Here is a 17,884-nt window from a genome sequence, read left to right on the forward strand (position 1 = left end):
GATTAAAAAGAGTGGCGGAGAGTTCATTGCCTGTTCTTCTCTTCCGTTCTACGCCCTTGATTTGAGAACTGGCAGTAAATGTAAAATTAGAAGCATTTTATATATATTTCGTTTATGACGTACATAAGTGTACATTGTGTTTGTGAATAAATGATTTTGAATTTTATTATCTATACATCAATCATTATGATCTATACGTTTATCAGTGAAACTTTTTGTGCATTTATCCAATGTGTTAATTTTTTGTTTTATACTTTTAGAGATGTATCTGTTTTGTTTCCTAAATGAATAAATAAATAAATAAATATACTTCGTCCGAAATAAGTATTAAAATATGATATTACGATAAAAAAATATCTTAAAAAAAACTAAAATAATGGTTTAACATAAACACAAAGAGACAGCTTAGGTAATGTTTTAAAAATCAAATGTGTCAGGTCGATGTGTTTTTTGAAAATAAAATAAAATTGACTATAAATTATAAATCTGATCATTAACAGTTAAACAAGGTTCGCCGGGTCAGTTAGTTTTATATAAAAAAAGTCACACACGCCAACTCGTATATAAATTGAAACCTATGTAACCGATACCATCACAAATAAAGTCATAGGATGTTTCAATTGTTTGCATTTGAGGTCGATTTTATGTACAGTATTAATTGTGCTGCGTTATTCTGTTGCATTCTATTTAATATTCAGAACAAGGCTATTTTTAATTTCCGTGCGAAAGTTTATTTTTACTCGCCGGTGTCTCACTGAAGCCCAGTTGCAGGCTGTGCACAGTTTACAGAGCCAGAGAGTAATAAATTCAGACTGAAGATCGCCACATCTAATACAGCCGTTTTTATAGCTATTATAATTTATATTTTTCCCATATTGCTTGCAATTTTCACAGTGCCTATTTCTCTGTATTAATTGAATAAAATAACTCCTATTCCGCAAAAACACTAACGCCAACTTGGGTTCCACAAGGCTGTGTCCTATCCGCGAACCCTTTTTCTTCTGCGTGTTGCAACTTAGCAACATACGTTGCTATGCTAATGATAGCACTGAGGATACTCTTTACAATAGCTGAGCAGGTATTTCTCACTAATTTGTCGATCAGTACTAGAACCAGTTTGTTCTGTTTCGTGAATCAGAAACTATGCACCGTGGAGTCCCGGACTGGGGTCAACTCAAGCGAGTCCAATTTAACCCCGTTTACCGCAAAGAACACAAAACAATTCCTAAACATTCCACAGTCCTAAAAATAAACGCATTTATTTTGTAATAAAACTTTATTTCAGATTTTACTAATGGCTGACACCAGATTCATGTACCACAGTCTCTTGAAGGTCAAAGGTTCAGTTAACTTTGTGTTCCTTGTTACTCAAGAGTTAGGGTGAACAGTTAAACAGTACTTATATTTAAGTCACTTTATGGATGATTCTGGATGTTTACCATTGTTTTTATCAAATAATAGAGAAGAATCTTCAGAATGTGCTAGTTTTATGTGACGTCGTAGGTTCGAGGCGCGACTCAAACGCAATCCACAAACACAGCAGACATGAGGTTTCTCACCACCATGCGACATTAGATGTTGCTTCAAATCTTGACGGGTGATAAAAGCACGCCCACATGTATCACAATCAAAATTTCGTTTTCCTGTATGTTTACTAAAAATCAACAATTGCAAAAAATTTATAACTGTAACATATCTGGAATTAAACTATTTACCAATTGTACTGACAATGCGAAAACGGTCATATAAAAGTTTTATTTAAATCATTTGCATAAAGAGGTTTAAAAAACTCTATAACGCTCATAATATTATAAATTTAATTACCATATGTGATATTGCAAATGCCCTATAGTTCTAAATCGCTTAGGGCAAAGATGGCACTGGTAAGGTAACTGACCAGTATGCTTTCGGTTATGAGCTATCAGGCCAGCTGAATGGGCAAAGCCCTTACCACAAGTTCCACAGTGAAATGGTTTTTCACCCTGAAAAACATGAGATTATTTTATAATAAAAAAAACTCTTAAACTCATATAAACAGTCATACATACTGTGTGTGTCCTTTTATGTACATTCAAGGTTTCTGATAATGAAAAGCTTTTATCACACTGATTACATGAGAATGGGCGTTCTTTAGTGTGTGTAACTAAATGAGTTCTAAGCCTATATCTGTAACAATACAATTAACCAGCAAATAATTTATTAAAGTATTTTACTCCATTAAAATTACCTTTCATAGACAAATTTTATGAAAAAAGTACCTGGAGGACATAAATTTTCCACATGTGGAACATTGATGTTGCCTTTCGGCTTTTGTAATATTTAAAATGTCATTGTTTTTAAACTCTGCACTTGATTCATCTTGTGTTAGTTGAAGAACACATTCATTCTTATCATCTATAAATTTGTTGCAAAGGTTCTTAGAATTTAGTTCTTTAAACATTTTTTCTGACTGTTGACATAATTCTATAAATTCAATGCATTTATTCAATCGTTTGGTACATTTAAAACAAATAAGTTTTGAAAACGCATCCATTTCATCTATCTGTAATGTAACATCATGATTTTAAAATATTAGAATCATGCATATTATAATCATTTCAAGTTTTACTCACGCTTATGTTTGCTATTGCTATTAACTTTGAGCTTATGGTACCATTCTGTAGATTTTCAAACAAACTTTTAAAAGAATAAGTTTTGCTGCGTCGCAGACAGATTCGGCATATATTTGCAAAATTTAGAGGGGTTTCGTTCATCCTTAACTATTTTTGTATTGTTTATAAACTTTTTATAATATTAGAATATAATATATATATAATTTTATTTATATAATCAGCTGTTATTTGTTTACATTATTTGTATTACTAATTAATTATTTTAATTTCTAAAACGTTTTTAATTTTATTACAATTTCAGGTTAATGGTTGTACTTCCTTAATTTCGTTGTAAATAATGAATAAGCAAGTATGAAAGTTTTTTACGAAACAAACAGCATCAAATAACATGGAAATTTGAACTCATTGGTATATTGTGGATTTTTCATGCTGAACGTCAAATCCATAGAGTAGATTATACATCACTTCCAGACAAAAGTCGAGACTCGAGAACATTATCGACTATCGTTCAATTATGTTTTTGTCAAAGTTTTTTTTATAGAATAGGGGGCAAACGGGCAGGAGGCTCATGTGATGTTAAGTGATACCGCCGCCCATGGACACTCTCAATGCCAGAGGGCTCGCGAGTGCGTTGCCGGCCTTTTAAGAATTGGTACGCTCTTTTCTTGAATGACCCTAAGTCGAATTGGTTCGTAAATACTTCAGTGGGCAGCTGGTTCCACATAGCGGTGGTGCGCGGTAAAAATTCCCTTGAAACTAATTAATATTTAAAAAAACAAGTAGCTAACGCAGTCATTCCAATCACGACCATCTTGTCATAGATGTAGCGACTAGTGAGCAACTAAATAATGCGAGAGTGTGGATGGCTACTACCTTTACCGCCTCGAGTCGCAAATATCTATGGCGAGGACCTCGACGAGGCCTCTCGCGAGAGTCTGGAGCTGTCATAACCTCAGTCAGTATTATTTTGGAATATCCAATTAGGTACCCAAATTAACTAATATCTGTATATTATATAATACAGATACTATTTATAAATATAGAGAATCCTGTGGGTTTAGAAAGAAAATTATTCTAATATATTGCATTTTACAATAAACGAAAAAGATTTGAAATTAAAATAATAGCTTATTTCCACTAGATAAAAAAACAAGATAAACATAACATGTTGTCAAAAAGACTTCTTTCCATATGAGGTTTCCTCAATAAAAAAATGTAAATGGAATTTCATCGGGAGATTCAAATTTGAAATTTCGTCCAACGAATTTTTCAATTGTCATTCTCGTCGTATAACCCCAGAGTTTTAATTTTCTTTGCGCAATCTAGAAGTTCTAAAATACTTATTGTGTTAAAAAATTGATAACGCTTTGTTACTACTCAGTTATTGTAGTATAAATAGAGTGGAAACTTTCAGACTTATACATTAGAGGAACAAAGACTTATGGTCAACATGTCTGCTCGAGACATTTACTATTCTGAGAAATATTATGACGACGATCACGAATACAGGTATATCATAATTACTAATAATTTTATAGTCTGCAATAGTAATGAATAACTATACAAACTTAAACTGTACTGTACCTTTACGTTACTGTAAAGAAAGTTGAAATGTAAAATACCTAGATTATTCGCTTCAATAATGCTTTTATGGGTATTTCATTTAAAAATAACATGTTGCTTTCCTTCAAATGAGAAATGTCATTACTTGATAGGTAAATGGCTTTCAAATGGAATTAGTAATTTTACTTGCGTATTGTTTCTTAAATTGGTTGTTTAAAAGTAGTGCTAACTACACTAAGTCAAAACTATTTATGCATTTCAGGCATGTAGTGTTACCAAAGGAGATGGTAAAGCTTATTCCAAAAAACCACTTAATGACCGAGGATGAGTGGCGCAGTATTGGTGTGCAACAAAGTCATGGATGGGTACACTATATGACACATCAGCCAGGTGAGTTTCTTTAAAACCTTGTTGTTTACCTATAAATTGATTATAAATAAAATTATAATATAATAGTATTAGTTGATACACATACAGTGCATTTATTTGTATTAAAAAGCAGTTATTATTTATGATATTTTTTCCAAATTGGCTATTAAAGGCTTAAAAATAATCAACTGTAATAAAAGAAAGTAGAAAACAAAGTTTTCTTGAAAATATAAAACATTACAAGGTTATTTTTTTTTCAGAGCCTCATATTCTACTGTTTCGAAGAAAGAAGCCTCCAACACAGAACAAGTAATTTTTAATTGACAAAAAAATCTAGATGTAAAATTAATTTAAGTTTGCTCATAACAATTTTTTTAAATATGCATGATTATTGATGTGGTCAACTTCTCCATTATTCGTCTTGTAGCATAATCTAACATATTATGCTTAAATAGTGTTCACTGTCCTGAAATTGTTTATTTGTTATGAGCTACTATGATCTTCATTCCTGATTTTAAGTCATTAATTTATAAGTTTTTTAACACAAATCATCAATAATGTATCATTCTTTGCAGTAGTTTATTATATTAAGTTTGACAAGATATAATTATTGCAGCTTCTCTGAGCAACGGTAATGCTCACTTAGCACTCTTTTAAGAATATGGTTTGTTAGTTTTAATCAAATTTTGTACAAATAAATGTTTGGTGCTATGTTACTGTTCCTCTTTCAATATTTCATGTCCTGTAATTTTCAGATTATATGCATTCAACCAATCTCTTTCATCATGGCATAGTGGTTAACAGATAAAAGAAATAACAATAAAATGATAAAGAAATTGACCATTAAATATGAAACATTGGTTATCAACCAATGATGTAATGTCTAGATTCTTCTAAACTGTTCATGATTTAAAGTGGTACTTTGATATATGAGTATTTTTGAGATTCAAACAGTAGAGCAAGCTATATATTGCATTGAGGTACAAGGACTTTTTACCAGTTTTCCCAGTTTTCAAAGAATTTTTGTATGTTGGGTTTGCTTATTTAGATTTTTGTACATTTACAAAACATCCATTTATTGTTCTAGCTATAGGTCCAAAGTAGATGATGAGTACTGAATTAAAGTGTGAAAACATTTCCTTTTGCAAACACACTTAACATAAACAACAGGTGTAATAAAGAACTCTTATGTTTTGGTTCCTAGAACAGATAATGGTACTTCTAATTAATAAAAAATAATGGTAACTAATTTCAATGGGAAATATTGCTTTTTTGAGACACAAGATACAAGCAATTTTACATACCAGCATGGTTACCATGGAGGTACTTATCTGAATGACAAAGAAAATTTTTATCTAATGTGTTTTAAAATCATTATAAGGTTGGATTAAGATAAAAAACAAATTTACAATGTTTAACAATAACAATACTCTAGATATGTAGTATATCAAATCCAATGCATTTTTGACTCTGTAACTGAGGGTAAGTAAAGGAGAAGTACATGCATGCCGCCTAGTGTTGTTGATACTGAATTACCAAGTCCTAATTTTAACCTAAAAAAGTAATTCATAAGCCAAAACAACAATTTGTTTAAATACTTTATTTCCTTTTTTTCTTAGCACTAGGGGACAGAGGCCCTTTCGTTTCTGGTTGTGAGAATTCCACAGACTCAACTTTAATGTCTTCAGTTGATACTGTATCTAATAAATCTAGACCTTGTAACTGTTCTTGTTCCAAACTGTGAAGCATTTGAAAACCAGGTTCCAGTGAAGGAGTGAATGCACTGTCTAAGGCGGCAGGAAAATGCAGCTCTGGAACTTCTTCAAGTTTTAACTGTGGTGCTATATCTCCAATTGTTAGTGCTTCACACTGTGACCGTAAATTATGACATTTCTTTTTTATTTTGTTATGATATCTTACTACACGATTCTCATAAAAATCATGAAGGTTTCCAACATTTAAATCTACTAATACTTTTGAAATTATGTCTGGGAACCCTGATTTAATACCACTTGCTTGTCTGTCAGTAACTGTTCTCATTAATTTACACAGGTTTGTTAAATAAGAATCCAAAGAATCGGCTACAGCATTAAGAGCTGTGTTAGTGCATGTAGCAACTCCAATATGCCCAATACTTATAGCTGCACATTGCTTTAAAGCTCTTCTATGATATTCAGGAGTAAAAGGTAGAATTACTGCACCTTTACCAAGTGAGAAATCACAATACTCTTTAGGAAGAAAATTTATTGGAGGAGAAGCCAAATGCTCCATTTCCATATCTGGAGTTGGAGGAGGATTAGGCAAGCTTAATGCATCTAATCTTGCTCCTTCAAATACTGCATTTTCAGTTTGTTCTAAAATAGCCGACAATTGTCTAGCATAAGCATGAAGTTGAATTGTGTGAGTTATAAGATTGGCTTTCGGTAGTTCGACGGGAGAAGACTTTACAGTGATGGGAATCTCCGGAATATTTTGCATACCTAGTTCAATAATTGGATTAAAGTTAACACTTTGCAGTACTGCCTCATTGGCCTCATCGTCTTCAAATTCACCCCAAAGTTTTCCTGTTGACATATTGGGTTCCCAGGACTGGTAATAATTAAGTATATCAGATGAGTTAGTAATATTTGGTAATCCGTAATATATTTGCAACTGTATTGTGTATGCAACTTACTTTCATTAAAAATTTACTTTTGTTTACTATATAAAATAGGGAAAAATGGAAATCATAACTTGGACTTGTAAACAGATTATATACTGAGTATATTAGTTCCTATTTTTAAACCATAGACGCAAAATTTAGAATACAATGTCGAAGGTAAAGGCAAAATAAGAGTGTCGAGTGATCAATTCACTCAATGTGAGTGTAATCTTTATAATTATTTTAATATAGCTTTGAGAGATACACAATATGTAGTATGTAATATCTATAATACAATATATAAATACATACTGTTAATGATCCATACTTACCACAAACTAAATAATAATGTCTATGTTATTGACCCTACACATTTTTATTTTTAAATAATTTTATGACCTGGTAACGAGACCTTTAAGCCAAGTCTTATTTACGGTCACTAATTCACATGTTATTCTATCGTTTCACTTGTTTTCTTAAATCTTCCACACGGTATTTTTGATGTATTTATATAATGCACTATAACACTTTTTGTTTTTGAGCAAATCACACAACTGGCGGCGGGAGGGATCACTAATTTCCATTATTTCACTTGCCAATATTAGTCTATTAAAAATGAATATTTGGTTTTGGCATTTAAAAAAGATATGGTTGATATCTGCGATCTCGTTATTATTACAGAAAGAGCAAATATTGTTAGTTATAATATTAAGTTTAGCGAGGTGCGCGGGTGCAGTGTTATGCCCAAAGCGCAATTTGTTGATTGTGGTAACGAACTCACGACTCACGATACAGCTAGTATTCAACTCATCATACCAGGATCTTATATGTAAATTTTCCTGTATACTACCATACCATTTTCCTTTCAATTTTTGATCTTCTTCCCATAATGTTGTCCATAAATTTTTTATCGAGTTATTGATATAATAATAATAATCAGTCATAGGAACCTGTACCACATTTCTGACATTAAGAGTGTTAATCCCTTCATATGCAGCTTTGTCTGCTTTTTCGTTACCAGTAATACCTTTATGTGAGGGTACCCACATAAAGGCAACAGTTATATCTTTTTTATGCAACCGCAAGACAGTATCTTTAATTAAATAAATAATATAATTAGTTTTAAAATTATTTATATTAGAATGCTTAAGGCTATTTAAAAGGCTCAAAGAGTCTGTCAAAATTAGAAAATATTTACAATTATTTATAGAAATTATAGATTTTAAAGCGGTAATTCTGCTGTAAATATGGAGCACTTTTTATCGAGAGCAAAGCTTTGAGCAACATCTTTTTGGGAATCATATACCGCACTTCTCACAAAATCATTGACTTTACTGCCATCAGTGTAGATTGTATAATACTTGTTATTTTCTTCTATAAAAGCCAGTAAATCTGAATTATTTTCGATTGAATTTGATAAAATCGTAATAGGATGAGTGATACAACTGTATGAATGAGTGTAACACGACCAGTGTGAAAGTTTTTTGATGTTGAATAATGAGATTGTATTTCTAAGAAGATCTGGCACAGAGTTGGAGATGTACCTCTCAGGAGATCATTTGGTGAAGTGAGTGGACCATCTATATTGATTGGATGAGGTATTATCCTATTTATAAGTTGGGTATTATTTGATGATAATAGTTTCAGGCAGTATCTTTCTGCAAGCATAAGTCGTCTCAATATCAATGGCATAATATTTGTTTCGACTTCCATGGCCCTTATGGGAGTCGAACACATTGCTCCTGATATGATCCACAAAGCTCTGTTCTGCAATATATCCAATTTATGTACATGAGTGCTGTTTAAATAAGCTAAAGAACTGTAATCAAAATGACTTCTTACAATAGATTTATATAATTATGAAAGTATTTTGGGATCTGCACCCCATGTAACACCTGCTAGACATCTTAAAATGTTAACACCATTTAATGCATTTCTAGATACATATTTAATATGTTCTTCAAATGACAATTTCTGGTCAATGATAAAACCTAAAAATTTGTGTGAGGTGACTCTTTGAATGACATCATCATTATAGACAACATCCACTATTGGTGTGTCCTTTCGAAATAGCATTAAATTACTTTTGCCAGCATTTATTTTCAATTTTAATGTGTGTTGATAATAATTATTTAACTGTCTTAAGGCAGTGTTAACATTTTCAATGGCTACTGTTAAATTTACATCTGAACTATACAACACTAAATCTTCTGCAAATTGAAGTATATTTACATTTTTAGTATTAACATATTTACATATCTCACAAGTATACAAATTATACAACAAGGGTGATAATGTGGCACCTTGTACCTTTTGATGCAGTTCTAGGTCCATATAAGATATTGTTATGCCTAACATATAGTATTCTGTTATTAAGGAAATCATAAATCCATTTACATAATTGTCCAGGTATACCAGAATTACTGAGTACCTTCACCAGTATGCCAGGATCCACACTGTCAAATGCACCTTGCACATCTAGAAATACACAAACTGTGTGTAATTTATTGTTTTTTGCAATTTTCAAATCCGATATGAGAGAAATGAAGCTATCAACACAACTTCTTCCTCTGTGAAATCCATATTGAATGTGTGGAATGACATTATTGGATTCTGCATACCAGTCAAGTCGAGATTTCACCATATTTTCAAATATTTTTCCAATACATGATGATAACGAGATTGGACGATAAGAACTGATCTGTTCAGGTGACTTATCTGGTTTTAATATAGATATTACACATTGAGTTTGCCATGAACTTGGTATGAGTTTTTTATGCCATAGATTATTAAGAACATTCAAAAATAGCTTTTGTACAGATTCAGATAGATGTTTTATTAATAAACATGGAAAATCATCTAAACCAGGACTAGTATTTCTTCTAGATTGTATACTCATTAAAAGTTCAGACCATGAAAAAGAATCCAATAAAAAATTAGATTGAGGATTTTCATTGTTAATATTAAAATAATTGTCTAATGAATTTGGGTCAAGTAAATTGTTACTATCTGATAACTTATCTAAAAGTGGCTCTACAAATTCATCCCTATATGATTTATTACCAATTCTGATACCCTTAAACTTTTTAATGAGATTCCAAATTTTACTGATAGGTGTAGTTCTATTGAAACTATTGCAAAAACCATTCCAACTGATTCTTTTTTGCTCCTTTATAGTGCGTTTTTTTAAAGCATCTAATCTTTTATAGTTGATGTAATTATATTCTGTTGAATCATTTCTATACAATTTCAAGGCTTTGTAAGATTGTATTACGGCTTGTTCACATATACTGTTCCACCAAGGGGCTGGTGGTCTACTCCTAAAGTTAGTCCTAGTGAATCTAGGAACTGCCATGAGTTTGAGTTTATTGAGCCGGTTACAAAACTCATCATAAGATTTTATTGGACTCTCTACGCTAACCATCATGACATGGAGGACCAAACCAGACAATTCACTATACTTTGTCCAATCTGTTTTATCATATAAAAATCTGTCAACATGTTTATTAATTGTGTATCTTTCAATGCACATTGTAATGTTTGTTATGGTTGGATAATGATAACTACCCATAGCATCATCATGTACTGACCATTCACAAAGAGGACCCACACATGGACTAACAAAGCTTACATCTATTGCTGAGGGGTTGCGTGTAGGATAATTTACTGTAGTAAAGCTACCATTATTCAAAATACATAAATCACATTCATCAATTATATTATATAAGTTATTCCCTCGACTTTTCGTAGACATACATCCAAAAGCAATATGATGTGAATTGAAATCACCACTTACAAAAAGAGGCTTCGGTAATTCTCTTATAATATTGTGCAGTCTATTCATTCTTATACTCCTACGTGACGGATTTTTTTTTTTTTTTTAATAATTTTATGGCCTGGTAACGAGACCTTTAAGCCAAGTCTTATTTACGGTCACTAATTCACATGTTATTCTATCGTTTAACTTGTTTTCTTAAATCTTCCCCACGGTATTTTTGATGTATTTATATAATGCACTATAACACTTTTTGTTTTTGAGCAAATCACACAACTGGCGGCGGGAGGGATCACTAATTTCCATTATTTCACTTGCCAATATTAGTCTATTAAAAATGAATATTTGGTTTTGGCATTTAAAAAAGATATGGTTGATATCTGCGATCTCGTTATTATTACAGAAAGAGCAAATATTGTTAGTTATAATATTAAGTTTAGCGAGGTGCGCGGGTGCAGTGTTATGCCCAAAGCGCAATCTGTTGATTGTGGTAACGAACTCACGACTCACGATACAGCTAGTATTCAACTCATCATACCAGGGTCTTATATGTAAATTTTCCTGTATACTACCATACCATTTTCCTTTCAATTTTTGATCTTCTTCCCATAATGCTGTCCATAAATTTTTTATCGAGTTATTGATATAATAATAATAATCAGTCATAGGAACCTGTACCACATTTCTGACATTAAGAGTGTTAATCCCTTCATATGCAGCTTTGTCTGCTTTTTCGTTACCAGTAATACCTTTATGTGAGGGTACCCACATAAAGGCAACAGTTATATCTTTTTTATGCAACCGTAAGACAGTATCTTTAATTAAATAAATAATATAATTAGTTTTAAAATTATTAATATTAGAATGCTTAAGGCTATTTAAAAGACTCAAAGAGTCTGTCAAAATTAGAAAATATTTACAATTATTTATAGAAATTATAGATTTTAAAGCGGCAAAAACTGCATATGCCTCTGCTGTAAATATGGAGCACTTTTTATCGAGAGCAAAGCTTTGAGCAACATCTTTTTGAGAATCATATACCGAACTTCTCACAAAATCATTGCCTTTACTGCCATCAGTGTAGATTGTATAATACTTGTTATTTTCTTCTATAAAAGCCAGTAAATCTGAATTATTTTCGATTAAATTGGATAAAATCGTAATAGGATGAGTGATACAACTGTATGAATGAGTGTAACACGACCAGTGTGAAAGTTTTTTGATGTTCGAATAATGAGATTGTATTTCTAAGAAGATCTGGCACAGAGTTGGAGATGTACCTCTCAGGAGATCATTTGGTGAAGTGAGTGGACCATCTATATTGATTGGGTGAGGTATTATCCTATTTATAATTTGGATATTATTTGATGATAATAGTTTCAGGCAGTATCTTTCTGCAAGCATAAGTCGTCTCAATATCAATGGCATAATATTTGTTTCGACTTCCATGGCCCTTATGGGAGTCGAACACATTGCTCCTGATATGATCCTCAAAGCTCTGTTCTGCAATATATCCAATTTATGTACATGAGTGCTATTTAAATAAGCTAAAGAACTATAATCAAAATGACTTCTTACAATAGATTTATATAATAATGAAAGTATTTTGGGATCTGCACCCCATGTAACACCTGCTAGACATCTTAAAATGTTAACACCATTTAATGCATTTCTAGATACATATTCAATATGTTCTTCAAATGACAATTTCTGGTCAATGATAATACCTAAAAATTTGTGTGAGGTGACTCTTTGAATGACATCACCATTATAGACAACATCCACTACTGGTGTGTCCTTTCCAAATAGCATTAAATTACTTTTGCCAGCATTTATTTTCAATTTTAATGTGTGTTGATAATAATTATTTAACTGTCTTAAGGCAGTGTTAACATTTTCAATGGCTACTGTTAAATTTACATCTGAACTATACAACACTAAATCATCTGCAAATTGAAGTATATTTACATTTTTAGTATTAACATATTTACATATCTCACAAGTATACAAATTATACAACAAGGGTGATAATGTGGCACCTTGTATAGTACCTTTTGATGCAGTTCTAGGTCCATATAAGATATTGTTATGCCTAACATATAGTATTCTGTTATTGAGGAAATCATAAATCCATTTACATAATTGTCCAGGTATACCAGAATTACTGAGTACCTTCACCAGTATGCCAGGATCCACACTGTCAAATGCACCTTGCACATCTAGAAATACACAAACTGTGTGTAATTTATTGTTTTTTGCATTTTTCAGATCAGATATGAGAGAAATGAAGCTATCAACACAACTTCTTCCTCTGCGAAATCCATATTGAATGTGTGGAATGACATTATTGGATTCTGCATACCAGTCAAGTCGAGATTTCACCATATTTTCAAATATTTTTCCAATACATGATGATAACGAGATTGGACGATAAGAACTGATCTGTTCAGGTGACTTATCTGGTTTTAATATAGGTATTACACATTGAGTTTGCCATGAACTTGGTATGAGTTTTTTATGCCATAGATTATTAAGAACATTCAAAAATAGCTTTTGTACAGATTCAGATAGATGTTTTATTAATAAATATGGAAAATCATCTAAACCAGGACTAGTATTTCTTCTAGATTGTATACTCATTAAAAGTTCAGACCATGAAAAAGAATCCAATAAAAAATTAGATTGAGGATTTTCATTGTTAATATTAAAATAATTGTCTAATGAATTTGGGTCAAGTAAATTGTTACTATCTGATAACTTATCTAAAAGTGGCTCTACAAATTCATCCCTATATGATTTATTACCAATTCTGATACCCTTAAACTTTTTAATAAGATTCCAAATTTTACTGATGGGTGTAGTTCTATTGAAACTATTGCAAAAACCATTCCAACTGATTCTTTTTTGCTCCTTTATAGTGCGTTTTTTTAAAGCATCTAATCTTTTATAGTTGATGTAATTATATTCTGTTGAATCATTTCTATACAATTTCAAGGCTTTGTAAGATTGTATTACGGCTTGTTCACATATACTGTTCCACCAAGGGGCTGGTGGTCTACTCCTAAAGTTAGTCCTAGTGAATCTAGGAACTGCCATGAGTTTGAGTTTATTGAGCCGGGTACAAAACTCATCATAAGATTTTATTGGACTCTCTACGCTAACCATCATGTCATGGAAGACCAAACCAGACAATTCACTATACTTTGTCCAATCTGTTTTATCATATAAAAATCTGTCAACATGTTTATTAATTGTGTATCTTTCAATGCACATTGTAATGTTTGTTATGGTTGGATAATGATAACTACCCATAGCATCATCATGTACTGACCATTCACAAAGAGGAGCCACACATGGACTAACAAAGCTTACATCTATTGCTGAGGGGTTGCGTGTAGGATAATTTACTGTAGTAAAGCTACCATTATTCAAAATACATAAATCACATTCATCAATTATATTATATAAGTTATTCCCTCGACTTTTCGTAGACATACATCCAAAAGCAATATGATGTGCATTGAAATCACCACTTACAAAAAGAGGCTTCGGTAATTCTCTTATAATATTGTGCAATCTATTCATTCTTATACTCCTACGTGACGGAGGACAGTACACACAAAGAATAGACAGTGTAGTATTTTCTGTGTATATACTTATGGCTATAGTTTGAATATCTTCATAAAAAGTAGTATTTATAACATTGTGTTTCAAATATGGTTTAATTAATATTCCTACACCATTACGAGGATTTTTTGAATTTTTATTGTAGAAATTATAACCGGAAATATAAAAAGATTGATGGTCTTTTAACCATGTCTCATTTAGTAAACAAATATCAATATTATTTTCATTTAAGAATTTTGTAAGAAGATGTTTTTTATGATTTGCACCTTGAACATTAAATTGCGCAATACGTAGAGATGATGTTGTATATGGTTGTGTATCCATTATATTGACAAATTTTTAATAAGTATATCTTTAATAAATGTTGTAGTTATAGGCTCATTATCATTCTTATTACCTATTTGAACCAGTGTTTGTACCAGGGCCATAAGTACATCACTGTTTGCAATTATTTGTGATTTTATATCATTAATACTTACAGCCTGTGAGACAGGCTTAATATTTACAGATTTATTTACATGTTTGGGTGCATTATTTACACTAATCACTTTTTTATTTACAGGGTTGGAGCGTGGTGGAAGGGGAGGGAACTCATTGTTATCTTTTGTGCTGGCAATGCTTGCATATGTTATTTTATTTTTCTTTTCTAGGATTTTATTCATTTTTATTGGACACATTTTGGATATTGCTAAATGAGGTCCACTGCAATTTACACAGCAAATCTCATTTTGTTTATTGCAGTCTTTATAAGAATGTTCACCTGAACAAATAGAGCAACGCTGTTTGCCATTACAAATTTTAGCATAATGATTAAATTTCATACATTTGAAACATTGTTGGAGAGGAGGTATATATTCAAACACTCTGTAAAAAAATAAATCATATTGGACACTCTCAGGTAAAGAGTTTGCCAAAAATGTGATACTAACAGTTTGTGTTCCGACTAATTCATTGCCAATTTTTTTCATAAATCTCCTAACTGCAATTATTTCATTTGTAGAAGTTAATTTCGTAAATAGTTCTTTATTTGATATACTTGCAGGCACAAATCTGATAATACCAGTTTTTTCAATTTGAGCTGCTGGAATGTATGCTTTCATATCATGTTTCTCAAGAAAATGTATATTGTGTATCAAGTTATTAGCTGTATTATGTTGTTTAAATATGACAACAATTTTATTTGCGCTAATTCGCCTTATTGCCACCACGCCTTTAATTTCGGAGAATATGTGGTTTAAATATATTGGGCTTTTATTTCCCAGCCTGTCCTGAATATTTTTCTTTTCAATAAATTCCATATTAATAGAATTTTCAGGATATAGTCTTTTATAATTAGGCTTGAGATATGGGATATACGAGGCTTTCTCACCGCCTCCGCCGCCAGCATCAGAAACATTTTGGGGATCTTCGAGCCGCCGTCGTGGTCTCTTTTTTGAGTTGGGCGGGTCAAGCCCGCCCCCCTCGTTTCCTTCCATTTTTATTATTTATACACTATGTTTATATTTAATTTGTCTATTAATACTGTTATTTACAAAGAAATAATCTTTATTTTAATTAAAGTATTATTTTAGAAAAAAATAGTACCGCGCTTTTTCAATTTCCCGCCAAGAACTTCTACACTTTATTACTTTATATAAAAGACAAGCGAGCATCAATTTCTGGCGCACAGTTTAAAAAAATCCCAATTACCTAATATGAAAGATAATAATGCTTATCACTTAAACTTTACTACCAGGTTTTATCGCTTTTTTATATTTAGAAAAAGCTAAATCTTTCTAATTGTACTTTGCCGACAAAAGAAACATAAATAAACTCTTCTCTGCTGGATCCTTATACAACGTAATTATCCAATTGCCTGAAACCCAATGTGTAAAAAATTAAAATAATTAATTTTAGACTTAGTTTGCCATACGTAGTTTTTATTATTAATGCCCGAGTGAATTCTTATATTAGTTTTTTAATATCTCCCATTATACAAAATAAGAATTCAGGCTGTTACATGGCCTAATTATTTAGTAACAATATTCGTATTAGGTACTAGTTACATACGGCGTCAAAGTTTAAGCTTTAGCAACTTAAATTTATTTCACATATATTATGTATTATATACGTTATAACTGTAAATCCGGTTTCTACTTTCTAGTTAGAAGACACACCACAAACGTAGTCACAACAAACGTCTCAGTTCTCACAGTCTTATTTGGTCCTTTGAAATTGCAGTACATAATACATATTTTTAATATCCGTTAATACTTATTACTAAAAGTGAACTGCCGTCTTAGTCTTGGTAGCGAAATAAACATGGTGCTAAAACTTTATCACTATCCATTGAGTTCTCCGTCAAGAGGCGCTTTTATGTCTATTAAAGCTATAGATGTACCGGTAGAAATTATTCATATCGATTTATTGAAAAAGGAGCAACTCAGTGAAAGTTTTACAAAAATTAACCCTCAGCACTGCATACCTACTATTGACGACGACGGCTTCGTGTTATGGGAAAGTAAAGCAATTGCCTGTTATTTGGCAGAAAAACATGAAAGACAGGATCTATATCCAATGAATCTGAAGCAACGTGCTCTTGTAAATCAGAGAATGTATTATGATAGCTCCATGTTGTACCCCCGTATAAGGGCCATAAATGTAAGTTCATATATTTTAAATTTTTTGTGTTATAATAATAGCATCTAGTTTTTATGTAATATTTTAACTGGTGTGTTGTATATTAACTTTTAATTTTCAGTATCCCATTCTATTTCAAGGTGTTAAAGAAATAAAGAAGCCGTTAAAAGATGATCTAAATAACCAACTAAGTTTTTTAAACCAATACCTGAATGAAAGTAAATGGGTTGCAGGAGACCAAATGACACTTGCTGATATAGCAATTGCTGCATCAATATCAACTCTTGCAGTAGGTTTTTATATAAACAGTCTCTTTACTTACTCTTTCTTCTTTATCCTTTTAATTGATTGATTGAATTTAATTGGCTTTCAAACTTTTCTATATTTCAGGCTATTGATTGGGATTTTACCGAATTTCCCAACATTAATAGATGGTTCAAAAATTGTGAATCAATTCCTGGCTTTGCAGAGAACAAGGAAGGTGCTAGTGTATTTGGGAAGGCTGTGAAAAAGTATTTGGAGCAATAGTGCATTTATTTAATATAAACATTCTAATATATTTTTATACATTGGTACATTAAGATACTTTGTATTTTTTAATAAATATAAACAACAGAAATTATTATTTTATAAGGTTTTTATATAAATATGATATATAGTCTAACTCATATTCAAATT

The 17,884-nt window shown here is 31.4% G+C and overlaps 4 protein-coding genes across 4 annotated transcripts; 2 read left to right on the forward strand and 2 right to left on the reverse strand.

Annotated features, from left to right (window-relative positions):
• Positions 1-1,267: 1,267 nt before the first annotated feature.
• On the reverse strand, positions 1,268-2,823 carry LOC123713142 (zinc finger protein 891-like). The gene is made up of 5 exons (XM_045666672.1): positions 2,613-2,823; positions 2,259-2,542; positions 2,049-2,166; positions 1,825-1,982; positions 1,268-1,654 (listed from the first exon to the last, which is right to left on the reverse strand). Exons 1-5 carry the CDS (start codon positions 2,751-2,753, stop codon positions 1,411-1,413), a joined length of 945 nt encoding a protein of 314 aa, XP_045522628.1. The 5' UTR covers positions 2,754-2,823; the 3' UTR covers positions 1,268-1,410.
• A 1,038-nt stretch (positions 2,824-3,861) lies between these two features.
• Positions 3,862-5,260, forward strand: LOC123713108 (cyclin-dependent kinases regulatory subunit). The gene is made up of 3 exons (XM_045666614.1): positions 3,862-4,121; positions 4,438-4,565; positions 4,805-5,260. The coding sequence occupies exons 1-3, from the start codon at positions 4,054-4,056 to the stop codon at positions 4,855-4,857; spliced, it is 249 nt and encodes an 82-aa protein (XP_045522570.1). The 5' UTR covers positions 3,862-4,053; the 3' UTR covers positions 4,858-5,260.
• An 869-nt stretch (positions 5,261-6,129) lies between these two features.
• Positions 6,130-7,445, reverse strand: LOC123712874. Its single transcript, XM_045666221.1, has one exon. The coding sequence runs from the start codon at positions 7,116-7,118 to the stop codon at positions 6,144-6,146; it is 975 nt and encodes a 324-aa protein (XP_045522177.1). The 5' UTR covers positions 7,119-7,445; the 3' UTR covers positions 6,130-6,143.
• A 9,097-nt stretch (positions 7,446-16,542) lies between these two features.
• On the forward strand, positions 16,543-17,816 carry LOC123712876 (glutathione S-transferase 1-like). The gene is made up of 3 exons (XM_045666224.1): positions 16,543-17,227; positions 17,328-17,495; positions 17,597-17,816. The coding sequence occupies exons 1-3, from the start codon at positions 16,889-16,891 to the stop codon at positions 17,732-17,734; spliced, it is 645 nt and encodes a 214-aa protein (XP_045522180.1). The 5' UTR covers positions 16,543-16,888; the 3' UTR covers positions 17,735-17,816.
• The last annotated feature ends 68 nt before the right edge of the window (positions 17,817-17,884 follow it).

The sequence above is a fragment of the Pieris brassicae genome, chromosome 8 (assembly GCF_905147105.1).
Source record: "Pieris brassicae chromosome 8, ilPieBrab1.1, whole genome shotgun sequence".
Taxonomy (NCBI): Eukaryota; Metazoa; Arthropoda; class Insecta; order Lepidoptera; family Pieridae; genus Pieris; species Pieris brassicae.